Genomic DNA, 21556 nt, shown 5'->3' with positions numbered 1-21556 from the left:
TAGCTAAGGTAACTTTTTGAAACTCTTGCACGGGGTAGAGCATGAAGTGGTCATCCAATTTTTACAAAAAACTGGTTACCGGTGAGTTTCCATTAAATGTTGCTTCTGGTTTCATCGAAGCGCGCATGGTCTGGACGATGTAACCAAATCCTTCCAGGGCGGCAGCTGGCATTTCTGGATTCTGAGCCGTTTCTGCAGGCAGCACAGGTTCTTCTTGAAACTCGGCCATGGTTATTCTTCTTCGTTGGGCGCCACTATCAGGGTCAATGTTCCTTCTTACCCTCTTCGGGAACATGCAAGGACCTGACTCGGAACAGAGAGCTTACTAAAGCTATGTTCACTAATTGTGGGAAGTAGACAGGATACACAAGAAGGGTATATAAAACCCTTTATTTTCTCTATTTACAATAACTTCCGTACTTCGGAATACACCGACCCGCTACTTGGGGTCTAACGTAAAAATATAAAAATAGAACTAAACTCTAATTTAACTTTAAAATAATAAACGTGGAAGATTGGTCTTATATTAACAGGAAGCGTATGTAGTACAGAGAACTGTGAACACTACAATACGTTTAAATTTTATCAAGAGGATTAAAACCTCTGGCCTGGAAGGCAACAAGCAACTGCGTAACTTCTAAGGTAAGCGGCCTGCTTCGACTCACTGCTTCCTCTCTCTCGCTTTGCAAAAAGCCACAACTTCTTAAATACTTGGCGTTCGCCAGACAAACTTTGCATAAATACCTTCACGCTTATAATTCTGGCCGGAAGTAGAAAATAAGAAGTGATAGTAAAGATTTAAAATAAAATAAACGTTAGTAAAACTTAAGATCCTTACACAGTCATTAATAGTTAGTACAATACATTAGAAGGAAAAGTTCTGCGCATCTCCAACTTAGTAGTAAAAAAAGTAAGAAATGTAGTATTCCAGTTAAACTATATAGAATGAACATTGTGTATATTGGTTTAAAGTTACAGAAAATATTATCTAGTGAAGTTACATGCATGTAAATTCCAGCTTAAAATTTCAAAGACAGAGAAATTTAGGTAAGTTTACTTTTGGAGAAATGGAAATGTAACATCATATTGTATTTAAAACAAGGGAAAAAAGTTAAGGGTAAAATAAAAATGTAACAAAAAAATTTTTAAAGGAAAGGGGGGGAAATGAAATTTACTTTTGGAAGTAAAATGCATAAGGGAAAAAACAAAAAACTGCAGTTGTGTAAACAAAAAACTAAAAAAAAAAATTAAAATTATGAAACTAAATATTACTTTTGTAAAAATAAAGTTAAAAATGTAGTAACACCTTTTTTTTAAAATAAAAAGCGGAAAAGAAAAATTAAACTTGTATAAATAAATATTACTTTTGTAAAACCAAAAGACGTTTGAACAAAACATTAAAATAAAGCAAAGTAAAAATACGAAAAGGAATAAATTTTGGAAAAAAAACTTTTGCAAAATAAAAAAGTGAAAAGGAAAAATTCAATTCGTAAAAATAAATATTACTTAATAAAACCAAAAACAAAGTTCAATAAAATATAAAAAAATAAAGTAAAAATATAAAAAGGAATATATTTGATCAAAATAAAATTGGAAAGTAAAAAGAAAATGTAAATTCACTTTTGTAGAAATAAACGTCAATTTGCGAAAATTAAAAATAAAATTTATGTTTGGGAAAGGAAAAACATATTAAATCAAAAATTAATAAATTAACTAATAACTTAAAAAATAGTAAGAATGAGATGAAAAATGAAAACAATTAAAAATATCTTAATAATAAAAAATTAAACTGTGGGAAAATCTTACATTTAAGACAGCAATGAACAAAGTAATGATTAAGAAGCCAAAAGAAATCCTAACCGTCGTGTAAAAACAAATGTGTGACGCGGTTTTCATGTCAAAGCGCATGCGGAGACTTTCAGTCTTATGACATCAATGGTGCAAATAAGTCAAAGAAACAAACAGAGTTTCAAATAACAAGTCTGGTAAGACGACCGGGTATCCGTGTGGTAACGTTCAGGTCTTTCATCTCAGAGATGGCGGGTTCGAATCCCGTTCGTGGCGTTATTTTTAAAATTCAGGGAAAATTATATTAAATTCATTAAAATGGATATAAAATACAATAGAATCAATTAAAAATAAAGACGGATTAAAATAATTAAAAAGGATGATTCATAATTAAATAATGAAACATTAATGAATATTATGATTAAATAACTAAAATAATAAAGGAAAATAATTGGTAAATGAGGAAAATAATAAAGTTGGCGTCATGTGGTTTAAGCGATCGTTTCCACAAGCATAAAAAAATATTGTCATTGCCATAAAAAATAAAACTTTGAGAAAAATAGGGTTGTTGCCAAAAAATTAAAAACCTTTAAAAGATCGTTGCTATACCATAAAAACGAAAGTTTTATGACGTCATTCCATCACGTGATACAAGATGGCGCTGGTGTCGTCCCTTCCGGAGAAATTCGAAATGGCGGAGGTCACGCCCCCTTTTCTGTGACATCACTTCCGCCGGCCGGTTACGGTGGTTTACTACTATTATGAAATATGTAAGCATATATTATGATACAGGAACAATGTATGCGCTTATGGGGCCAATGAGGGGTTTCCCCGGATAGTTGCGGAGCCTGGACTAGACCCGAATAGTCTAAGTAAGGTGTTCACACGGGTGTTCAGACTCTGCTCTCAACTGTCAACTATATTTATGCCTCAATTTCACTAGCGTGATAATGTAAAATCCTGAGATGTGTGTCTCATAAAAAAGGGGAGGAGATGATCCTTGTCTGTGCAAATGTAAAACGCCCACAGGAAAACAGACCAAAAAACCAAGAGTTTCAAACGTGTGAGAGAGCACAAATTCCGTAACACATTGTTAAGTACCCTGTTTATATAGACTATGTTGCTGATAACACAATGAACCCTTTCGAAAATGTATATGTATTTTCGTGATAATAATAAAAATCTAAGAAATTAAAATCGAAATATAAAATGCAGTTTTTAATATGAAGATTTATATTCTAAAGCACAACCAATGAAACATTAGCAAATATTAATGTACATAAGGAGATGTTTTTTTCTGGGTGTTTTTTTTTTTTTTTTTTTTTTTTTTTTTTTTTTTTTTTTTTTCTTCTGGGTGTTTCTGGGCGGTTTTTTTTTTTTTTTTTTTTTTTTTTTTTTTTTTTAAACTTACCTTTGCAGATTCTCTCTTCGTAATCAAATTGCTTTTTAGGATCAGTACACTGGCATACAGCTTTACCATGTAGCTTGTCGTATGTGCACGTGGAATCATTGTGTGTTCCACAAAATTTACGTTTCTTACAATCCAAAATATGTACTATAGAACAAAATTCGCTCACTGTTCCATTTGAACAACGGCAGTTGCTACCAAATCCTACGAGGCACACGCCACCATTTTCGCACTTATCCGCTTGGCATGACTCTGAAAATATTGAGAGACTGGAATTATAACAATATCTAGGGGACGAAATAAATATAATGTAAACTAAATTTTTTCCAAATTAATAAAAATGGAAAAAAATTAATGATGAATATATCCTATATTAATATCATCAGACAATTCAATCTCTTTCTTTGAAAGATAGTAAAAGATTTTATTGAATTTGTTGCTCCTCATGATTGATACCGTGACATTTTGATTTCAACTTTTAGTTATCCTCCCTTTCATCTATTAACTAAGTGTGTAGGAACCAGAGTCGTAACTAGGGTTTTCAGCGCCCAGGGGCAACTGAAGATTTCGCGCCCCCTACTGCTTGCCAAGGATGTAAAACATTTAATTCTAAAATGTCGTAACATCAGTTTGGCGCCCCTTGGATTCTGCGCCCTGGGACAGATGCCCCCTTGCTCCCCTCTAGCTACGCCCCTGGTAGGAACTTAGTGAACTACTAAGCGAATAATGGCTTAAGTCCAGAAACAGAAACGTAAAATTTAAGAAGAGTTAATCATCCTATATTGCACACAATAAATATGGACAGAAGGTTCTCTTTCTCAAAGGACGTACAACAAAACCTCCACTTAGGCTTAAACTTAAAAATGTAAGAAATAAGACCTCATTTAATGACTAACTAAAGAGATTTAGCCGAAGCTAACGCAATTTCTAACTAGTTGGCCCCTAATATTAAATTAGCTAGTGAAGCTAACGCGGCCGAGAGTAGTAACAGCTTAGAGAGACGTAGCCCAAAGACAAATGCGCGCTATTGAGGTCAGTGTCAGTCGCTACTGAAGTCTCTCGAAGTCAGTGAACTTATATACTACTCATTTGCATTTAACGCGATTCTAAAAACTCATTCTGATAAGGAATTGTATGCTGAAATTAGGAGAGACAGGAAAGGAGTTATAACTTAAAAAATAAGTGTTATAAACTTAGGTTAATCCTTACAAACTACTTTTCGTTGATATCGTGATATTTTAATTAATATGTCCGTTTCCAGGTAGTATTATCACTGCCATTTTTAGCTGAGGGGTTTTGTCGCTGGTGACGTAACATTATACAATAAGAAAGAGAAGCACAAATAAGAAACTTTCCATAGCTCAATGGGTAAAATCATTAATAAAATCCTAATTTATACAAGAGTTTTTTTTCTTTATCTTATTATTTTTCTTTTAACTAACCTATCAGTTCTGACGAGGTACAGAACAGAAAGAGGAGAATGGAGGAACTCACCTTCGCAGACCATCTCGATGTGGTTAAATTCTTCCCTAGGATTGATACATTCGCATATAGCATAGTTGCCTTTAATGTCATATTTACAAATGGTATTGTTGTTTATACCACAAAAATCAGCTTTGTTACAATCTGTAATTTCAGAACATAAACTGCCCGTTGTCCCTCGCAAGCACTCGCAATATTTGAAATTTCCGTTTCCGGTGCATTTTCCGCCATTTTCGCACTCACCGTCTTGGCATGGGTCTGAAAATATTGTGAAATTAAATTTGCATTAATATATTGAATGAGAAATCAAAACAATAGAATGGTGCTGTTCAAATTGGGAGGTAAAAGCGGGCCGTTGGGTGCAAACTGCTAGATTTTATTTTGTGCTCAGGGCTGGTGCATGTTACATTTCGTTAAGTTTTCAGCGTCGTCAGTCTAAACGGTCCCGTACCGTTTCAAAAAGATGGAAATTAAAAGTAAGCCTTGTTCGTACAGGCTCTTCTGAATATTATGTTTCGTGCCTTTTTAGGAAAGACATAAAAACACAAGAACTACAATTTTCCTAACCGACTACCCTAACTCAAATTTTAACCATTCATTGCGTTGTGTAAATTTGACCGAATAACTCCTAATTCATATTTAAAGGCGCACTGGTGAGTGACATGAACAAACGAAACAAAACATACTATTATTTAATCCAAAGAAAATATATAAGTTTATTGAGCCTAATAATATAGCATCAAATATTAATGGTAGATATCAAAACCAGACAGAACTATTTTTAACAGGAAAAACTTTTACCTTCTCCGGAGAGGAAAAAAAAAACATTTAACATTTAACAGTTAACCTTAACTTATACTATAAGTTGACCAATACTGTAACCAATTATATTTTCCTACAACATTTTTTTACACAGGCTATTTGATAACACCTTCCAACTTTGGAAACATAATACTTAATTCAATTGATCATTTGCAAAGTAACAACCAAGCTGGGTAAAATACCGGGTGCAATTTATAGAATTTCAACCTTTACAAGCACCAAATTAAATTTCCTTATGATGGTTTCTACGGACCATTAAATTACTATAACCGGAAAGATGCAGAAGTTTTAATTAATATTGCACATAATTGAAAATTTTCATTTACTCTATTAATATTTCATAACCGGAAAGATGGAAAGTTTATATTGCACAAATAAAATAGTTAACCGTAATTATAATATAACACAACTTTAACAAGAGTTCTAAGACGAGGCAGTGATGGAATTTTAAGTTGCAATCATTTTTGCCAACTGAGTTAAGGAATGACTTTCTCAATATCTGATACACTGAAAATCAATTAACTTTAACAAAAATGAATTAACCTTAACAAATTTAATTAACCTAATTACAAATTTGGATATACTCTGATATGCGCCCTCAAGTCGCCAAATTTCTCGCCGCACATTTTCAGCGAGAAACTCCACGCTGCCATATTACTATCTAAATTTTTTGTCTAAATTTCGAACTTTAAGCCTAAAATGTCTCCAAAAACAAGGTTTTCGCACCGGTTAGAATAATTAGTACATTAAATTTTGCTAGTTCTAATTAGATTAATTACGTTAATTTGCTACGCAAAAATTATCCGGATGTTAATAAGTTATTATCCTTACACAAAATTATTATTCAACGACTACCCAGTTATCTCGAAAAGAATAACCTCCTAAGCCTAGAACATGTTCGACTTCACTAAAGGTAAAAGTAGATGACAGCCCTTAACAATCTCCAAGAATCCGTCCACCTGACCTGAAGGGCAAAAGAAACCCTGCGAATATCACAGCAGAATACCACAAATGAGTACCCCCGCCCGGGATACCAACACAGGACCTTTAACTATTGGAACATAATAACAGCTTTAAAGGCAGAGTTTGAAGAAGATGCTCAAATACGAGCATAAGCTTACGATTTTATCTTCATAATCGCCGAAGGAAACTGAACCACAACAGAAGATTTGCTAAATCTTACCGCTCCAGTGTGCAGCGTGTAAACTTAAATTTAGCGCAGATAGTCCCCGGAGTATAATATGGCAAAGGAACTTAAACAAGGTGCTAGGACCCACCAAGGCTTTCTTCTGAATAAGAAATTAACGTCGGTTCCCCACTTTAAGTTAACCAGAGCCAAAATAGACAAGTTGGATAGAATAGTGAATTACGAAGTGAGCTGGATATAATAGTGAAATGCAAATGGAATCTAAAAGCAACTCTATTAAAGACGAAACAGAACGAAAGATTCTATAGGGCAGCCCAATGTGGATGAACAACACAGCAGGGTTGTGCGCGAAATTATAAGAGCTCAGCGAATAGCGCTGCTGAAAATCAACTCAACATTTAGAACAACATTAACCGCAGCAGCTTTCAGACAAAGCTAAAAGCACAGATGGAACGCATTAACACTACATTTCTACACGTTCTTTCACTATTAGGAAGACGGAAAATATATTATATACGAAACTGTCGAACACTAAAACAAGCAAACACATCTATACCCAAATAAAAGGCGGAAGAACACTGGTCCAAGCTTCCCTCCGAAACGAAGGCAAACAAAGGTATTTTATTGACGGCTCGAAGTCAGGGAATTCACGTAATACTTAAAGGCAACATTGAAGTTAACCGCGAAGAATTTAAACTTAGCAATCCGACCGTTTTCTTAGCGGAGACCTATGCTCCTCGCAAAGCAGCCATCAGAGCAGGGGCGGGGGGTAAGGGGATTCTAGTCGGACAGCATACACAGGCGTGCTACAAGGAATTAAAATGAATTCAAAACCACAAATAGATAAACTACGATAAATGCTAGTAAAGACCACACACACTCCTATACTTTGACGCTAGAACCGCGGAGCGGGTCAATTTGACCCAAAGCGATGTTTAATTTATCACCACGCGAAAAGTATTAACTGAACAAAAATTCCTCTTATGACTTTTAATAATTTAAGGTTGACAATAACTTACCAAATTTGGAAAGTTTATTTATTCCTGATTATTAACACTTATACCTAAAAAACCGCGAGGCAGGTTAGTTTGACCCATAAGAAATGTTTACCTAATGAAGAAATGCCTAGAAATGCCTAAATGACGAAAACAGATGCCTTTTCTCGAAAGTAACTGTAAAGTATAACTGCTTCACCTTTCGAATTGCTCAAATGGAGTGCACCAGCAGGGAAAATAGTGTAGATTTTCAGTCGAGGTCATAATGTTTGGTTCGAGGCGCGTACTTCGTTCGAATACAAGGAAAATTACAACGAATATGTGAATAAGACGTTTTGAAGTTGCTTTTATTCTATATTTAGTATAAAGATAAAAAAGAAATCATGGCGTCGTTCAGGACTGTTTCACTTCGTTCAGTAAGCTTTGGAATATTTAAAACAATTATCTGAAAATGGTTCAGAAGATGATAATAATGATGACAGTGTTTTCGATTTTGAGTAGCGAGGATGAATACCTGATGATGACTCTAGTAGTGCCCTAGCAATCGCTGGATCTTCTCATCTCAATAATGATGCCAATTTATTAGATAAAAATGAAAAATAAAAAATTCTGGGAAAAGACGCATGCACTCAAGGAAATCCGAAAAAGAAATCATCTATAACATTCAAAGTCGGGAACTGTGAAGTTGGCAAAGATGGGACAGTTTGGAATGTCGTACAATTAGGAACAAATGATAAAGGAAGAAAATCAAAGCAAAATATCTGACGGAAGTTGGAGGCCTAACACCACATGCTAAACGCCATGTTATGGACAACAGTCCGTAAGGTGCCTGGAAACTTTTCATACATGAATGAATATTGAAACATTTAAAGAAATGCAGTGACGATGAATCTCATCGACAGATTCATGAAAATGAATGAAATATGACAATGGACGCCTTTATAGCAATTTTATATGTACATGGTAATAATATATTGTACAAAAACTGGAAAGCTTGTGGTCAATGAACTGGGGACTACCGTTTTTCCGAAATACATCGTCAACAGACAAATTTCGTGAAATAATGAGATTCTTACACTTCGATATAAAATCAACGAGATCTAATCGTCTACAGATAGCTGCAGATGTTGATTCAAAATACTATAAATGGATTCCCGTATCTTGGAAAAAATAGCCAAAGTCCATCTGATAGCCAAAGTCTTTAGTAAAAAATAGCCAAAGTCTTTCTGAACATGTTACGACTGTTAAGTCCACATGAAAAACAAAGGTAGAAATGTCACTACAGATACCTTTTTCACAATACTGAAGCTTGAAGAGGCATTGAAATCCCAAAACAACAGCCTTGTAAGAACTGTAAAATGCTCAAGAAGAGAACTACCAGTCTCTGTAAAAATGTCAAATTGGCATTTCATGCGACTACGGTACTATCACATAGTCTAACTGTTTGTCAGGGTTAAAAAGAAAGAAATGTTTTGTTGCGAAATAAGACTTCATCCAACTGTAGAAATTATAGTTAGTCCCAAAAAACTACCTGATACCATTGCTTACTATAAGAACGCAACTAAATTTGTTATGGACATGATTGACCAAATTGCAAGGAAGTATACTGTCGAGTCTGCCTCACGTAGGTGGCCGGTGCAGGTTTTTCTTTATAATATTTTGGACCTTGCTGGTATCAATGCCTGGGTTTTATAAAAAGCCATATCTGGAATATTTGTCAGTAGACAGCAGTTCATTCAATACTTAGTTGAAGAACTGAAAGTTTGTTCTCTCTCGGCAAAAAAAAAAAAAGGTAACCTAGTAACCTATGGGTGCAGAGTAACCACTGAAAACGCCAGACAACCACAAGTTAGGCGTAGAAAAACGAGTGTGATGCCACAGTTCAAAATCTGAAAATAAAAACCCATGATTTTTGTTCAAAATGGCAAAGCACCTATCCGTGGTGAATGTACGAAACTTAATACTAAATTTTTTGCACCAAGAATACAATACACTGAATTTTTAAAAACATAAAACTAATAAATCGCTAGTAAAATTTTATTTTTATTATTCAATTATTATTTATTTTTATTATTCTAAAATTATGTCTAAACTTATTTAAACGATACTTATTGTCTGTTTTTCCATTAAAATTAGAAAAAATATGTTTCATTACGTTTAAAAGGCATACAGTCAAATACCGAAAATCCGCTAACTCCTGAAATCCGCAATGCCTCTCAGAATATAAACATTCAATTTATAGGTTCCAGAAACCACAACATTGAGGACGAAATATCGAAGAAAAAAATACTTATCGAATAATGACGTCATAATTACCGAATAATAATGAGTAAAAACGGAAATACCAAATTATTGACATAAAAAAGTTTTAAAAAAATAAGATAAAATAAATAAGATAAGCTTTTTTTTTCTCTCTAAACAGCATCGAGGTAGAAAAGCAGACGATTCACTCAACTCTTTGTTCAAGTTCACGATTCACTCTTCCCCCCCCCGTTGGTGTATTATCTGAGCTTTATTATTTCATTTCACGAGATTGTTTAGTGCTGCCTTTTTCCTTTTTATCCGGATATTTTGTGGATAAATTAGATAAATTAAGAATATTTTAAATTTCAGCCCTTTTTAAAGAAACGCACTCGTGATTTTACTGCTTGCAACGTTGTAAAACGTAAGCACGTTGCATTGACGGTAACGAAAAAAGCGCGAATTCTGCAAAAGATGGAAGCAGGTGCTACTCCTCGATTTGTAGCAGAATGGTATGGAATTGCGACACGATTGTGTATGATATACGGAAAAATCAAGAAAAGCTGTTGAAATTTTACAGCAACAGTGATTCTAACACCGGAATCCGAAACCAGAAATATTTGCATGAGGCGAAATCGGCAAACCTCGATGCTGTGTACATATAATACAATGAATAACATAATCAATTTATATATTTATTTATATACATTTCTATATATGTAATAATAATTTAATGCATATAATAAATTATTCCAATAATGTATATAATAATTTAATTAAATGTATCTAATACGCCTTATTCATTTTGCACTTTTAGTCCGAATATTATGCTTCATCTTTTCTGACCTGAAATCCGCAAAATCCTAAAATCCGCACAACCTCTGGTCCCAAGCTTTGTGGATTTCTGGAATTCTACTGTATTAAGGAAATAAAATTTTAAATAACATGATTTTCTAAAAATTCAGGTAATTTCCGTTGATTTATATAAAATGTTTAATGTAAATTCTAAGAGATATTGATTGTCACATAAAAAAAAAATATTTTTGTTGACTTATAAGGTGTTTCTCCCGCTTTCTTAGCGTGACTTCGTGGTGTGGTGGTCTGCACGCTGGGCGCGCATTCCAGAGGTCCGTTCTGTTCCCGGCAAAGGCGTTGCATATATTTCAACTTTCCTGCTTCCAAAGTACCTAATGACTCTACAAGTGGCGCCCGAACTAAAATGTTTGTGGATGATGACTCTCCACACCCAGGATTTGGCGATTGGGTCCCCTAAAAACCCCAGTCGCCCTTTAAAATGGGGAATATGTAAGGTGTTTCTCCCACCTTCGTATCGTGCCTTAGTGGTGTGGTGGTTTGCACGCTGGGCGCGTATTCCAGAGGTCCGTGATTCGATTCCCGGGGAAGGCGTTGCATATTTTTTATCTTTCCTGCTTCCGAAATACCTAATGACTCTACAAACTAAAGTAATCGCTTCTGCACATTTGAGGTGATTTCTATCTAGGATCAAATTCAATCTAGGATCTATCTAGGATCAAACTTCCTAGATGAGTTCGAACATTGACATACAGCTCGCCTCTGAGCACTGTCATATGAGCAAATAGTTTCGTTGCGTACTCCACAAAAAGAAGGATTTTTCTCACAACTCGTAGCTTCAGAACAGAAGACGCCCTCTGTACCCCGGAGGCATTTGCAAAATGGGTATTTTCGGTCTGTGACACATTTTCCGCCATTTAAGCAGTCGTCGTCTTTTTCACATATCTCTGCAAATATTATGAAATTCAAAAATTAAAAATATATGTAGCAAGTAATGAAAAACATTATCAGTGTTTCATTATCATATAATAGCATGATGTAGCTATTTTCTAATATAGCTATTTTGACATAAAATCAGACCTTTTTCTGAAATGACTTGCCAATTTCTTTCCATGTTTCGATTCTACGACTCAAATTATGGCAAACTGCCAAGTTTTGTATAAATCACACGAGGAGTTTTTAAAAAATCAGCTCTCAAAATTTTAGCTCCTCAAGGTTAATTGAATCTGATATATATTTATTAATATATCTAGTTTATTCAACTTATTTGATTCATTCTTCCAGAATTCGAAATTTAGGCTTAATTCAAACATAATTCGCACATTTTTAATTATTCATTAATATAATTTGTATTTTTAGATATTTTTTATAAATTTTTCGAAAACATTTTGTACTTGTATTATAACCCACAAAATTTTAACATCATCTTAAAGTAGTTGTATTTCTAGGCAAACCTGCAAAAAATGAAAGTTTTTTATTCAAAATTTTCTAAGATATACATGAGTTTACTAATTACAGCTTTTTAAAAATTTGGCTTTTTTTTTTTTTTTTTTTTTTTTTTAAGCGATGATAACGCCAAACGGATAGTACGCTCTTTGGCAAAATTATTTGAAAGTATGAATGTTGACGCTTTTTTTTTTTTTCGCTCGTTTACAATGAAAAAAAGAAAAGTAAAATCGGTTGGTATAAATTCGAAAGTTCACCAAGTAAATTATTCTTGGCAAAAACTGAAAAAAAAAAAAAATGCCAAAATAAATTTTTGAATTTCTCCGTAAATTTCGCATCAAATTTTACGAAATTTAACATTTAGGCATAATTTTAGTCGTAAAATCGAAATATGGAAAAAACATGGCTTGTCATTGCAGAAAAAGTCCGATTTTGTGTCAAAATACTTACATTAGAACAATGCTATAGATAAATCTAATATATACACTAAGTCGTGCTTTCATGAAATGAAAAACGCAATTTGAATTTCGTCAATCGGCGCCGTAGAACATGAGATATAGAATTTTCCTTTTTTTTTTTTTTTTTTTTTTTTTTTTTTTTTTTTGCTTGTTTGTACAGAGTACATCGTCTTTCTGCACAACATATTGCCGAAACTAGAATGCGCTGCAAAATTCTTTGTAAGTTTTATCAGGAAAAAAATATTATCATAATACATTCATCTTTGGTGTAATTAAATGACTGTAATAAAAACAGATCCATTTGTTATCATCGAAGAGGAGAAAAAAGATCTTAAAACATGATTCAAAGAATCTAAAGAAAGTTTTTCCAAATGGATTTATGATTTTTGCTGGCTTTACACATAACGTCAAATTAAAAGTAAAGAGAGTGGAATAGAATATTAAGATCAACGCCACATATTATCAGGAACATGTTTTATACCCAATTTTCAAATATGTTTCTATATTATTTCTATATTATTTCTATATTATTCTATATTATTTTATTTACCCATAGTGCCATCAATCAGTAGAACTGCATCAAGGCAAAGCAAGCTGCCACACGTTAAAATCCACAGTTAACTTCCTGAAAAAAATAGAATAAGAAACGAATAAGAAGGGCATACCCTTCACTCATTCCCTATTAAATCTTCTGATGTATCACTTATGGATATTTGGGCTTTTAAAAAGCGGATTGTCTAAACATCGACCTACTACCCTCATTGAGCAACAAAAATAGGATGTGCACAAATAGATATTATAGCACTCCCATATACAATATTTCAGCGTTGTACGCCTACTCGTTTTGGAGTTATGCGAGATACACACATACGTAAGTACAGACGTCACAACAAATCTCTTCTGAATCCATCTTACAACCTGTTTTGGGAAAAAGAGTCCTTTATTCTGTCCGTACGTACAGATGTCATGCAAAAAAATCGTTCAATTGCATTCAATAGCGGTCAAAATGGATATTTTTATTGAAATATGCTGCCTGAAACTTTTCGCGATTACAATACAGTACAAAGTCTGTAATCCAGACGTCCATTATCCGGAATGATCTATAATCCGGACCTCAAAGCCACAAACGAATCTGAGAGCGGTCAAAAAGGATACTTTTGTTGAAATATGATACCCGACATTTTTCGCGACAACAGTACATTCTTTACATCGTACAAGGAAGTAAAAATAACGGAAAACAGTTATAGGTTAATGATACAGTCAAAAGTCTTAAATCCAGACGTCTATAATCCGGAATGATCTATAATCCGGACCTCAAAAGCTACAAACTTTCTGCGCATGCGTAAACGCGTAATACGTCTACGCATGCGCGTTTAATGTATAAGGACGGTATAAGCTGAGCTAAAATTATCTATTTCAGTTAATGTTGCAGATTGCGTTGTTCCTTAATCTTCTAATTGAATCCGGCTTATTATTTTTTGCAGACTGTTAGAGCAATTTTATAAAAGTAAGCTTGAACTTTCGATTATGTCAAAAAGAATTTCCGATTCTGGAGCTGCCAAAGGATCGTGTTTTGATGTCCATCAAACAAAAAGTGAAATTCTTGGCATATCCTTTGATTCTCTAACCATTCCGAAATCTGTTTATCAATTTCACGCTGCTCTACGGGGGGAAACGTCGCGGCGCGCAATGAACTGGAAGTTGATCTGTCAGCACTATCCTCATATTCAGGGCAGATGCTTTTTATTTTATTCGGCTTATTATTCGTTACTAAATGTAGTATTTAATCTCAATGAACTCCGTCTTTGATATGATTTAAATCAAATTCCTCGTCATTTATAAATATCACGAATACACATCAAATAGTTTTCTGGTTGCAATTTTCTAATTTCGACTATGCGTAATGTATGCTTTACGCATGCGCGCGTTGAAAGAAATGTTTAATAAATTAAACAAATAAATATTAAGCTTCTTTTTTTTTCTGTAAATTTTGATACCCTTTAGATCATAATTGCTCTTTATTTCATAAATTACGGTTTCATATTTTAATTTTATCATTTCTTCATGCCATCTTACCAGATTTAAATTGATGATCTATAATCCGGAAAAACCGATAATCCGGAATCGCCGAAGTCCCGACGAGTCCGGATTAAAGACTTTTAACTGTATTAAAAAAACGGGTGGAGGAGTGAATTATATTTGTATTTTTCAACTAGCAATGTAAGATCGATTTGCTTCTTTTTTCGCCGAAGTTTTAAAAATAATGTTAGTTATTTTAAATATTTATTCTAATGGAAAACATCACACGATACAAAGATGACGCATTGAAATCATAATTTATAATAATAATATTAATATTTGAAAGATTAGCAAAATATTAATTTTAAGGGATCAAGTTTTTTGCTGACCTTTCTACTCTGATGTGGTATTAAATAGAAACTTGAATGATAAAGAAATTTACCTCTGCATATTTTCTCCTTATTATCATACTTCCTAGATGAGTTCAAACACTGACATACAGCTCGCCTCTGAGCACTATCATACGAGCATATAGTTTCGTTGCCTGTTCCACAAAAAGAAGGATTCGTTTTGCAAGTCGTAACTTCGGAACAGAAGACGCCCTCTGTGCCTAATAAGCATTCGCAAAATCTATATTTTCCGTAGGCGATACATTTACCACCATTTAAGCAGTCATCGTCTTTTCCACATATCTCTGCAAATATGAGGAAATTTAACAATTAAAAATGCATGTAGCAAGTAATGAAAATATTATCAGTACAAAACATAGTGAAATCGATACACGTCAATATGTTTTAAAGCTAGATATTATCTCTTTATCGTTGCTTTCCAGCACATGGAGCCCTTCATCTTTCCTTATTTGGGGGGAAAATATACAGGGTGTTTCAAAACTCATGAGTAAAAACTTAAAGAATAGTAAGAAATATTTAAACAAGCAATTTTCACCATACGGTGCACTGGCGGAGAGGAACCGCTAGAGGGTGCAGTAATGGTAAGTACTGAGCGCGAGTTATCTTATACATCGTTGTTTCTTAGAATGGATTTCGGAGGGAATGTCGACGTATAGCAAAAGGCGGACATGAATTTTATGTTTTTTCTGTAAATTTTGATACCCTTTAGATCATAATTGCTCTTTATTTCATCAATTACCGTTTCATATTTTAATTTTATCATTTCTTCATGCCATCTTACCAAATTTAAATTGATGATCTATAATCCGGAATCGCCGAAGTCCCGACGAGTGGGAATGCTGTGGAATGCTTACGAATGGGAATCTGTGGAAGCCGAAAGACTGTACAAGCAGCGTTTCCCCGAGAAAACACATACCAAAACGAAAAATGTTCGAGCGATTACCATTATCAATTCCTACTGCCAAATTCCTTTAGCACATAATTTTTTTTCATTATTTAATTATTTTGGGGGGGAATTTGAAAGCTCCCGCCACACGTCTTTCATTTACGATATCAAGTAGTATACGATTTGAATATCTGTGCATCATAAATGCATATTTATATAAATAAATTCAATTAATTTAGTACTTACTGAACTTTATATTTGGATTTGGATGCAAAGAAATTTTCGTTTTTTCAATATTTGTTCCAATCTTTCTGTTTCTATGCTCGGAGTTATTGTCATTACTATTCTCCAAACATTTTTATTCGTATTTTCTTAATTCAAAAATTCATTTTATTTAATGGAGTATAGAAAAACATTCCGAAATGTAGCTAAACGATATTGAACTCCTATCCTGACAATCCTATGCATACCGTTTGTCATGTCGTGATGACCCCGCATGCGCAGTTTAGCCGAACGGCCTGCAACGCCTCTCTCTCATGTGACTTACTAGAGAAGAGTAGTTAGTATCGAACTAACGAAGGTAACATGCTGTATGCCAGCGTGGATGAAAATACGCAGTTATACTTGTGTGTTAATCGTTCGTTCTTATTATTTTGTTCCTGTGTTAATAAAGTCTTTGTCCTGATAAATGTTTGGCTTTATGCAATGCCCACATTACGATACGTCTACGGTAGAAATTAAGTATATATCCAAAACCTACTCGCCCAAGAAGCAGGATATGACACTGTTTATAATTTAATCTTTTTACTAGCAATGGGATTTCTTCAGATTTTTTTTTTGTAATACAGTACAGCCTTCTTATAACGAGCCCGGATTTAACGAGGAAATCGAAAATACTTAGTTGGTATAATATTAAGTCTATGGGAGCATACTCGCTTTAGCAAAAGCAAGCCCCTATTATAGAGAGGAATATTTGTGTAATTCATAAAATTTCTATTGATATCTACCTCTTCAGCTCCGCTAATCCTTTCTTGGAAAGTTAGTGGTGAGTCATAGATCCCACGATCACGTGACGGCGGCCTTTTTTTGTCTTAGGGTGTGTTCAGAATTGAATTTTTACCTCCGAGTTCTACAAGTGTTATCCAGCCTATGGACTAAGGAATCATCGAAGTTTTAAATAAAACTTTCGTAAGCACTTGATTTTGATGCTTCTCGATAGAGCAGAAAAAAGTAGGAACAACCTCAAATGCTAATAAAAATGTACTCGAAGAGATACGTCTAATGAACGGTGAATGGAAAAGCGTTACATCAAAATGCATTACTAGTTGCTTCGCTAAGGCTTCATAGGATATTTCTCAAGAGGTGCAAATCACTAAGGAAAACGAAGAAGCAGACGTCATGGAAAATTTGAAAATTATGTATCTGTTGATGAGTATTTGAAATGAGTATACGAGGTGTGACACAAAAAAGAGCCTGTAGCTTGAAAACGCAGTGGAGTTGGCAAAAAGTGTTTTGGTGACGTCATGCTACACACCTCCTCTATCCATGCCGCCAGTTTCGACTTAACCGATTGCACCAGTGGGGAGTACTGCGTCATTGAGTGAAGATGTGCAACTGCATTCTGCCGGAAAAATGTCTAATGCAGAAACCGAACAGAGAATCAACATCAAGTTTCTTGTGAAACTTAAGAAACCAGGCATGGAGGAAGCATTTCAAATGTTAACCGAGGCGTATGGAGATGAAACTTTGTTTCATGCTCGTGTGTTTGAATGGTATAGCGGTTTTCAGGTGGAAGGGACAATGTGGAAGATGATCAGCGTTCATCATGATTGAGTGGGTTCCCAGTGGCCAAACTGTTAATCAATACTACTACATTGAAGGAATAAAAGATTTTGTGGAAAAAATTAGGAAAACAAAAAAACCACAGTTATGGAGTGATGGATGGCTGTTGCACCAGGACAATGTACCCGCTTACATGGCCCTATATTTCAAGCAGTTTCTGACCAGCAAAACCATTACTGCGATGGGCCATTCTCCTCATTCACCTGATTTGACCTCATGCAATTCTTTTTTTTTTTTTTTTTTTTTTTTTCCCTAAAGTTAAATCTTACTTAAAGGGAACCCATTTTACCTCAGCTGAAGAAGTTCAGGCAAAAACAGAGAATCTCCTGAAAGGCCTTCCAAAAACCTCGTTCCAGAGCTGTTACCAGCAATGGCAGCACGGAATGCAGACGAGTGCTAATGCTGAAGGGAACTACTTTTAAGGTGATAAAGTCACGAAGAACTGATTCTGTAAGTACAATGATTTATTGGACCTGTCTCGTTTTATTTTGTGTCATACTTTGTATGTTATCACTATGATGAGTATTTGAAATGAGTATACATTATCACTATGATGAATGAATCTATCTATGAGTATTTGAAATTATTAACTATGAGTATTTGAGTATTGACTATCTATCAGTATTTGAAAATTATGTATACGTTATCACTTCCGAGATGGAAATGCACATGATTTGGAGGATACTGCAGTTGAAATTCAAGCTAGATCAGATGAAAAAGTAAAGAAAGCTAGGATGATAACGATGAATGTGAAGAATTTCAAGCTGAAAACCGCTCGTACTCATTGACTTCTGAGTGCGCAGAAAAACTTCAAACTCTTTTCAATGCCAGAATTGAAAATGACGGTGTTTTTTCGGGCCATGAGTTTTCATCTAACAACAGTAAAACAAGAAAGAGACAATAAGGAAGTTGAAAGTAAATTTATCAACTTCCTTCTGTACTGTACAGAAATCAAAAATAAAGTATATATGTTACGGTGAAACACCGAAATCTGGAGAATGTCGACTTTCACCGGTGAATATCAACATTCACATAGTCTCTTGGTGTATGTCCGAAATATTTTCCAAATACTCTTATTTCTGACTTACACCGGTCAATGTCGACATTCACCATGTACTAATGGTGAATGTTGAACATATAACAGTATTATATTTTCTTCTCCGTAATTCAGTCGCGAATAAACGCACTTGAGACTTGAAATAAGAACTTAAGAACATGAGAACCGAAAACACACAATACATTTAAAATGAGAAAGGAAAATAATAGAAGTTAAAAACTTACTTAATTATACAGTACGTTCTAAATGAGAAAATAAAATAACAGTTATAAAAAACTTACTAAATTATGTGATTCAAATCTTATTTATTGCAACAACGTAAACTATTATGGCACTTTATGACCTCTCTTTTCGACTTTCACCACAGCATGTCTGTGATTGTCGACATACACCGGTGAGGGTTCGAATATACAAGAATGTAGTGAAATATTCGGTCTTTCACCGACGTATTTGGTGAATGTTGATATTCTCCGGTGAAAGTCGACATTCTCCAATTTGGGTCTTTCAGGGTACACATATTTTATACAGTAAGTATGTACTTATTTTTAAGTGATTTTAAGTGAAAGCCGATTTTTACGACCATTCGATTATAACGTGGCTGTAAATGTCGATAAACAATAAATGTCGCGGTGGCTTCACGCTCGTTATAAGCGAGTTGGACTGTATCTAATAATAATACTAGTATAACACATTTCATAAAGTACAAAGTATACAGTGAAATCTCTGTTCACGAATTTAATTCATCACTGAATGCCGCTCATTATCCGAAATTGTTTTCCCCATTGTAATAAAAAGAAATATTGCTACTTAATATTCAGAAAATTAGCTCCAATCTAATAAAATAGCTTTAAAATTTCTAAAATATTCGTCAAACTAATAAAAAAGTTCTGACGTACCCAGCACGTGTCCCATCTACTCCATGGAAGTCTCGTCTATTCCATGTTTTGAATAGCAACGAGCATTGAGTAAACAATCTCCTCCGGTTGATCGTTTGGTTATTCTAATTGGTTGTTCCAATATATAAGAATATCTGTGACAAGAAGATTCTGGATTATATTTTATTAAATATGAACCAATGTCTAAAAACTTTTTCTTTAATTTGAATTGGTTTTTAACTTCAGAAAATTAAGTGTTTATATTTAATGTAATGACTCCATAATAAATTAAATTACCTACCATAATTATTGTTTCACAATTAAATTAAATTATGGAACGAATATCATAATTTAATTTGTTCCGTGTTCCTCTATAATAACACAAAACTGTTCCATAATTAATATGGAATTGTTTTATAGTGTTCCATAATTATTAGTTGTTTCATAATTGTTCCGTATTTTTGCACAATTTGATTAAATCGTGGAAAGAAGCCGTAATTTAATTTTCTTCAGTGTTCCTCTTCAATATCAATAAATCTAAATTCATTTTAGTCTGCGCGTATATCCCAGTACATTTAGGTATCAATGGACAATGCTGTTGTACCATTATGTTCAACTACTGCAATGTGTTGTGATTTATACTAAGGATGTTTCCAAAGTTCTAGGAATTTAACTACAATATTTTATTTCGTCAGTTTTCATCAATATTACACTACAGTTTTTCAACAAAATCTCCATTTAATTCTATGCACCTATCCTATCGAAAAACTAATCTTTTTAAGCCGCCTTGAAATAACTTTCTCGGTTTGTTTTCAAAGTACCCCTTTATGCCACGGTTAAACTTTAAGATCGAACACTCCGTACGAATATTTTCAGATATGGGAACAAAATACTCACACGTAGAACAACTTCTGAATCTTCCACGTCATTTTTTTTTTCAAAAAGGAAATGATTGATCTTTGCATCTTTCATGGTTGCAAAAACAGTGCTACAAATATTCGCCTGTACCATTCAAACAATTCAATCGGGCTATTGCACGAATAACTGCATCCCATGTCTCAGGCCGACAGCGTTGCATCTATCTTTTAGGTTTTAAACCACATCCCAAACGTGCAGCTTTGAAAACAGCTGTAACGTATTTGCGTTGCTACGCTACCAACATAATACCAGCAAAGAGGTTATCACACATGGCTACAGTCCCTGTTAGACGGGTCTTTTCTTAGAAACGAGATTATGGTAGCACTGGTTTAAACGGGAGGATTCCTAAAAAAAGAGCCCCCCCCCTGAAGCGAAATCCCGCTTAGCTACGGAAACAATGTTGCGGCTACGCGGGAGTTTTTCAAACCTCACTGAAAATGTCACGGCTGGACCTCAGTCCCGGGTATAGACAACCAATCAAACGAAAGTTCTGCGTCTGAAGCCTCACGTGATTCCAATCTGAGCGATAATCGATTAATTAGTATTTGCCGTTCAAGTCTTTGTAGTAAGTGAAAATGGTAACCTAGCTACGTGGATTTCCTGGAATTGTGCTGGTTCTGAGAATTGCCCCTTTGGATTTCAAGTTCCGCGTAGCCGAAATGTGATTGGAACGTAAGTATATGAAATAATATGTGTAGTGCTAGCAAAACTGTTAAGGGACTTCAAGTAGCATATCCGGTTGGCATATTTCATAAGTGCACATCAATGTAGCCACTGAGGCAGGGGTTTCAAAACTGGACCAATGAGCGTCTTTTGCTCTTGTAACGCTAAATCGTGCATGTGAGCGTATGTTGTTTACGTTTTAATTTGCAATTGTTTCGCAGTTATAAATGTATGGCATAAAAGTAGAAAATCTCGTAGAGCTTTCGTTTTATGAGTTTAACTAATC

General features: G+C 34.3%; 1 protein-coding gene across 3 annotated transcripts in view; it reads right to left on the bottom strand.

Moving 5' to 3' along the window:
* Positions 1-21556, bottom strand: part of LOC118201179 (uncharacterized) — a 96050-nt gene that overhangs the window by 50406 nt on the left and 24088 nt on the right. For 2 of the 3 annotated variants that reach the window (XM_085826795.1, XM_085826793.1), the window contains exons 3-5: positions 15062-15313; positions 4691-4936; positions 3200-3448 (exon numbers count right to left, since the gene is read on the bottom strand). In XM_085826795.1, the coding sequence (XP_085682921.1) occupies positions 3200-3448; positions 4691-4936; positions 15062-15313 (747 nt within the window). Of the gene's footprint in view, positions 1-3199; positions 3449-4690; positions 4937-15061; positions 15314-19710; positions 19843-21556 lie in introns of those variants that run through there. The other variant, XM_035373230.2, reaches the window with a different exon arrangement.

This window comes from Stegodyphus dumicola, chromosome 11 (genome assembly GCF_044657685.1).
Source record: "Stegodyphus dumicola isolate Sdum_Otavi_A_Nest chromosome 11, ASM4465768v1".
NCBI lineage: Eukaryota > Metazoa > Arthropoda > Arachnida > Araneae > Eresidae > Stegodyphus > Stegodyphus dumicola.
This window is presented reverse-complemented; position numbering and strand designations above follow the sequence as displayed.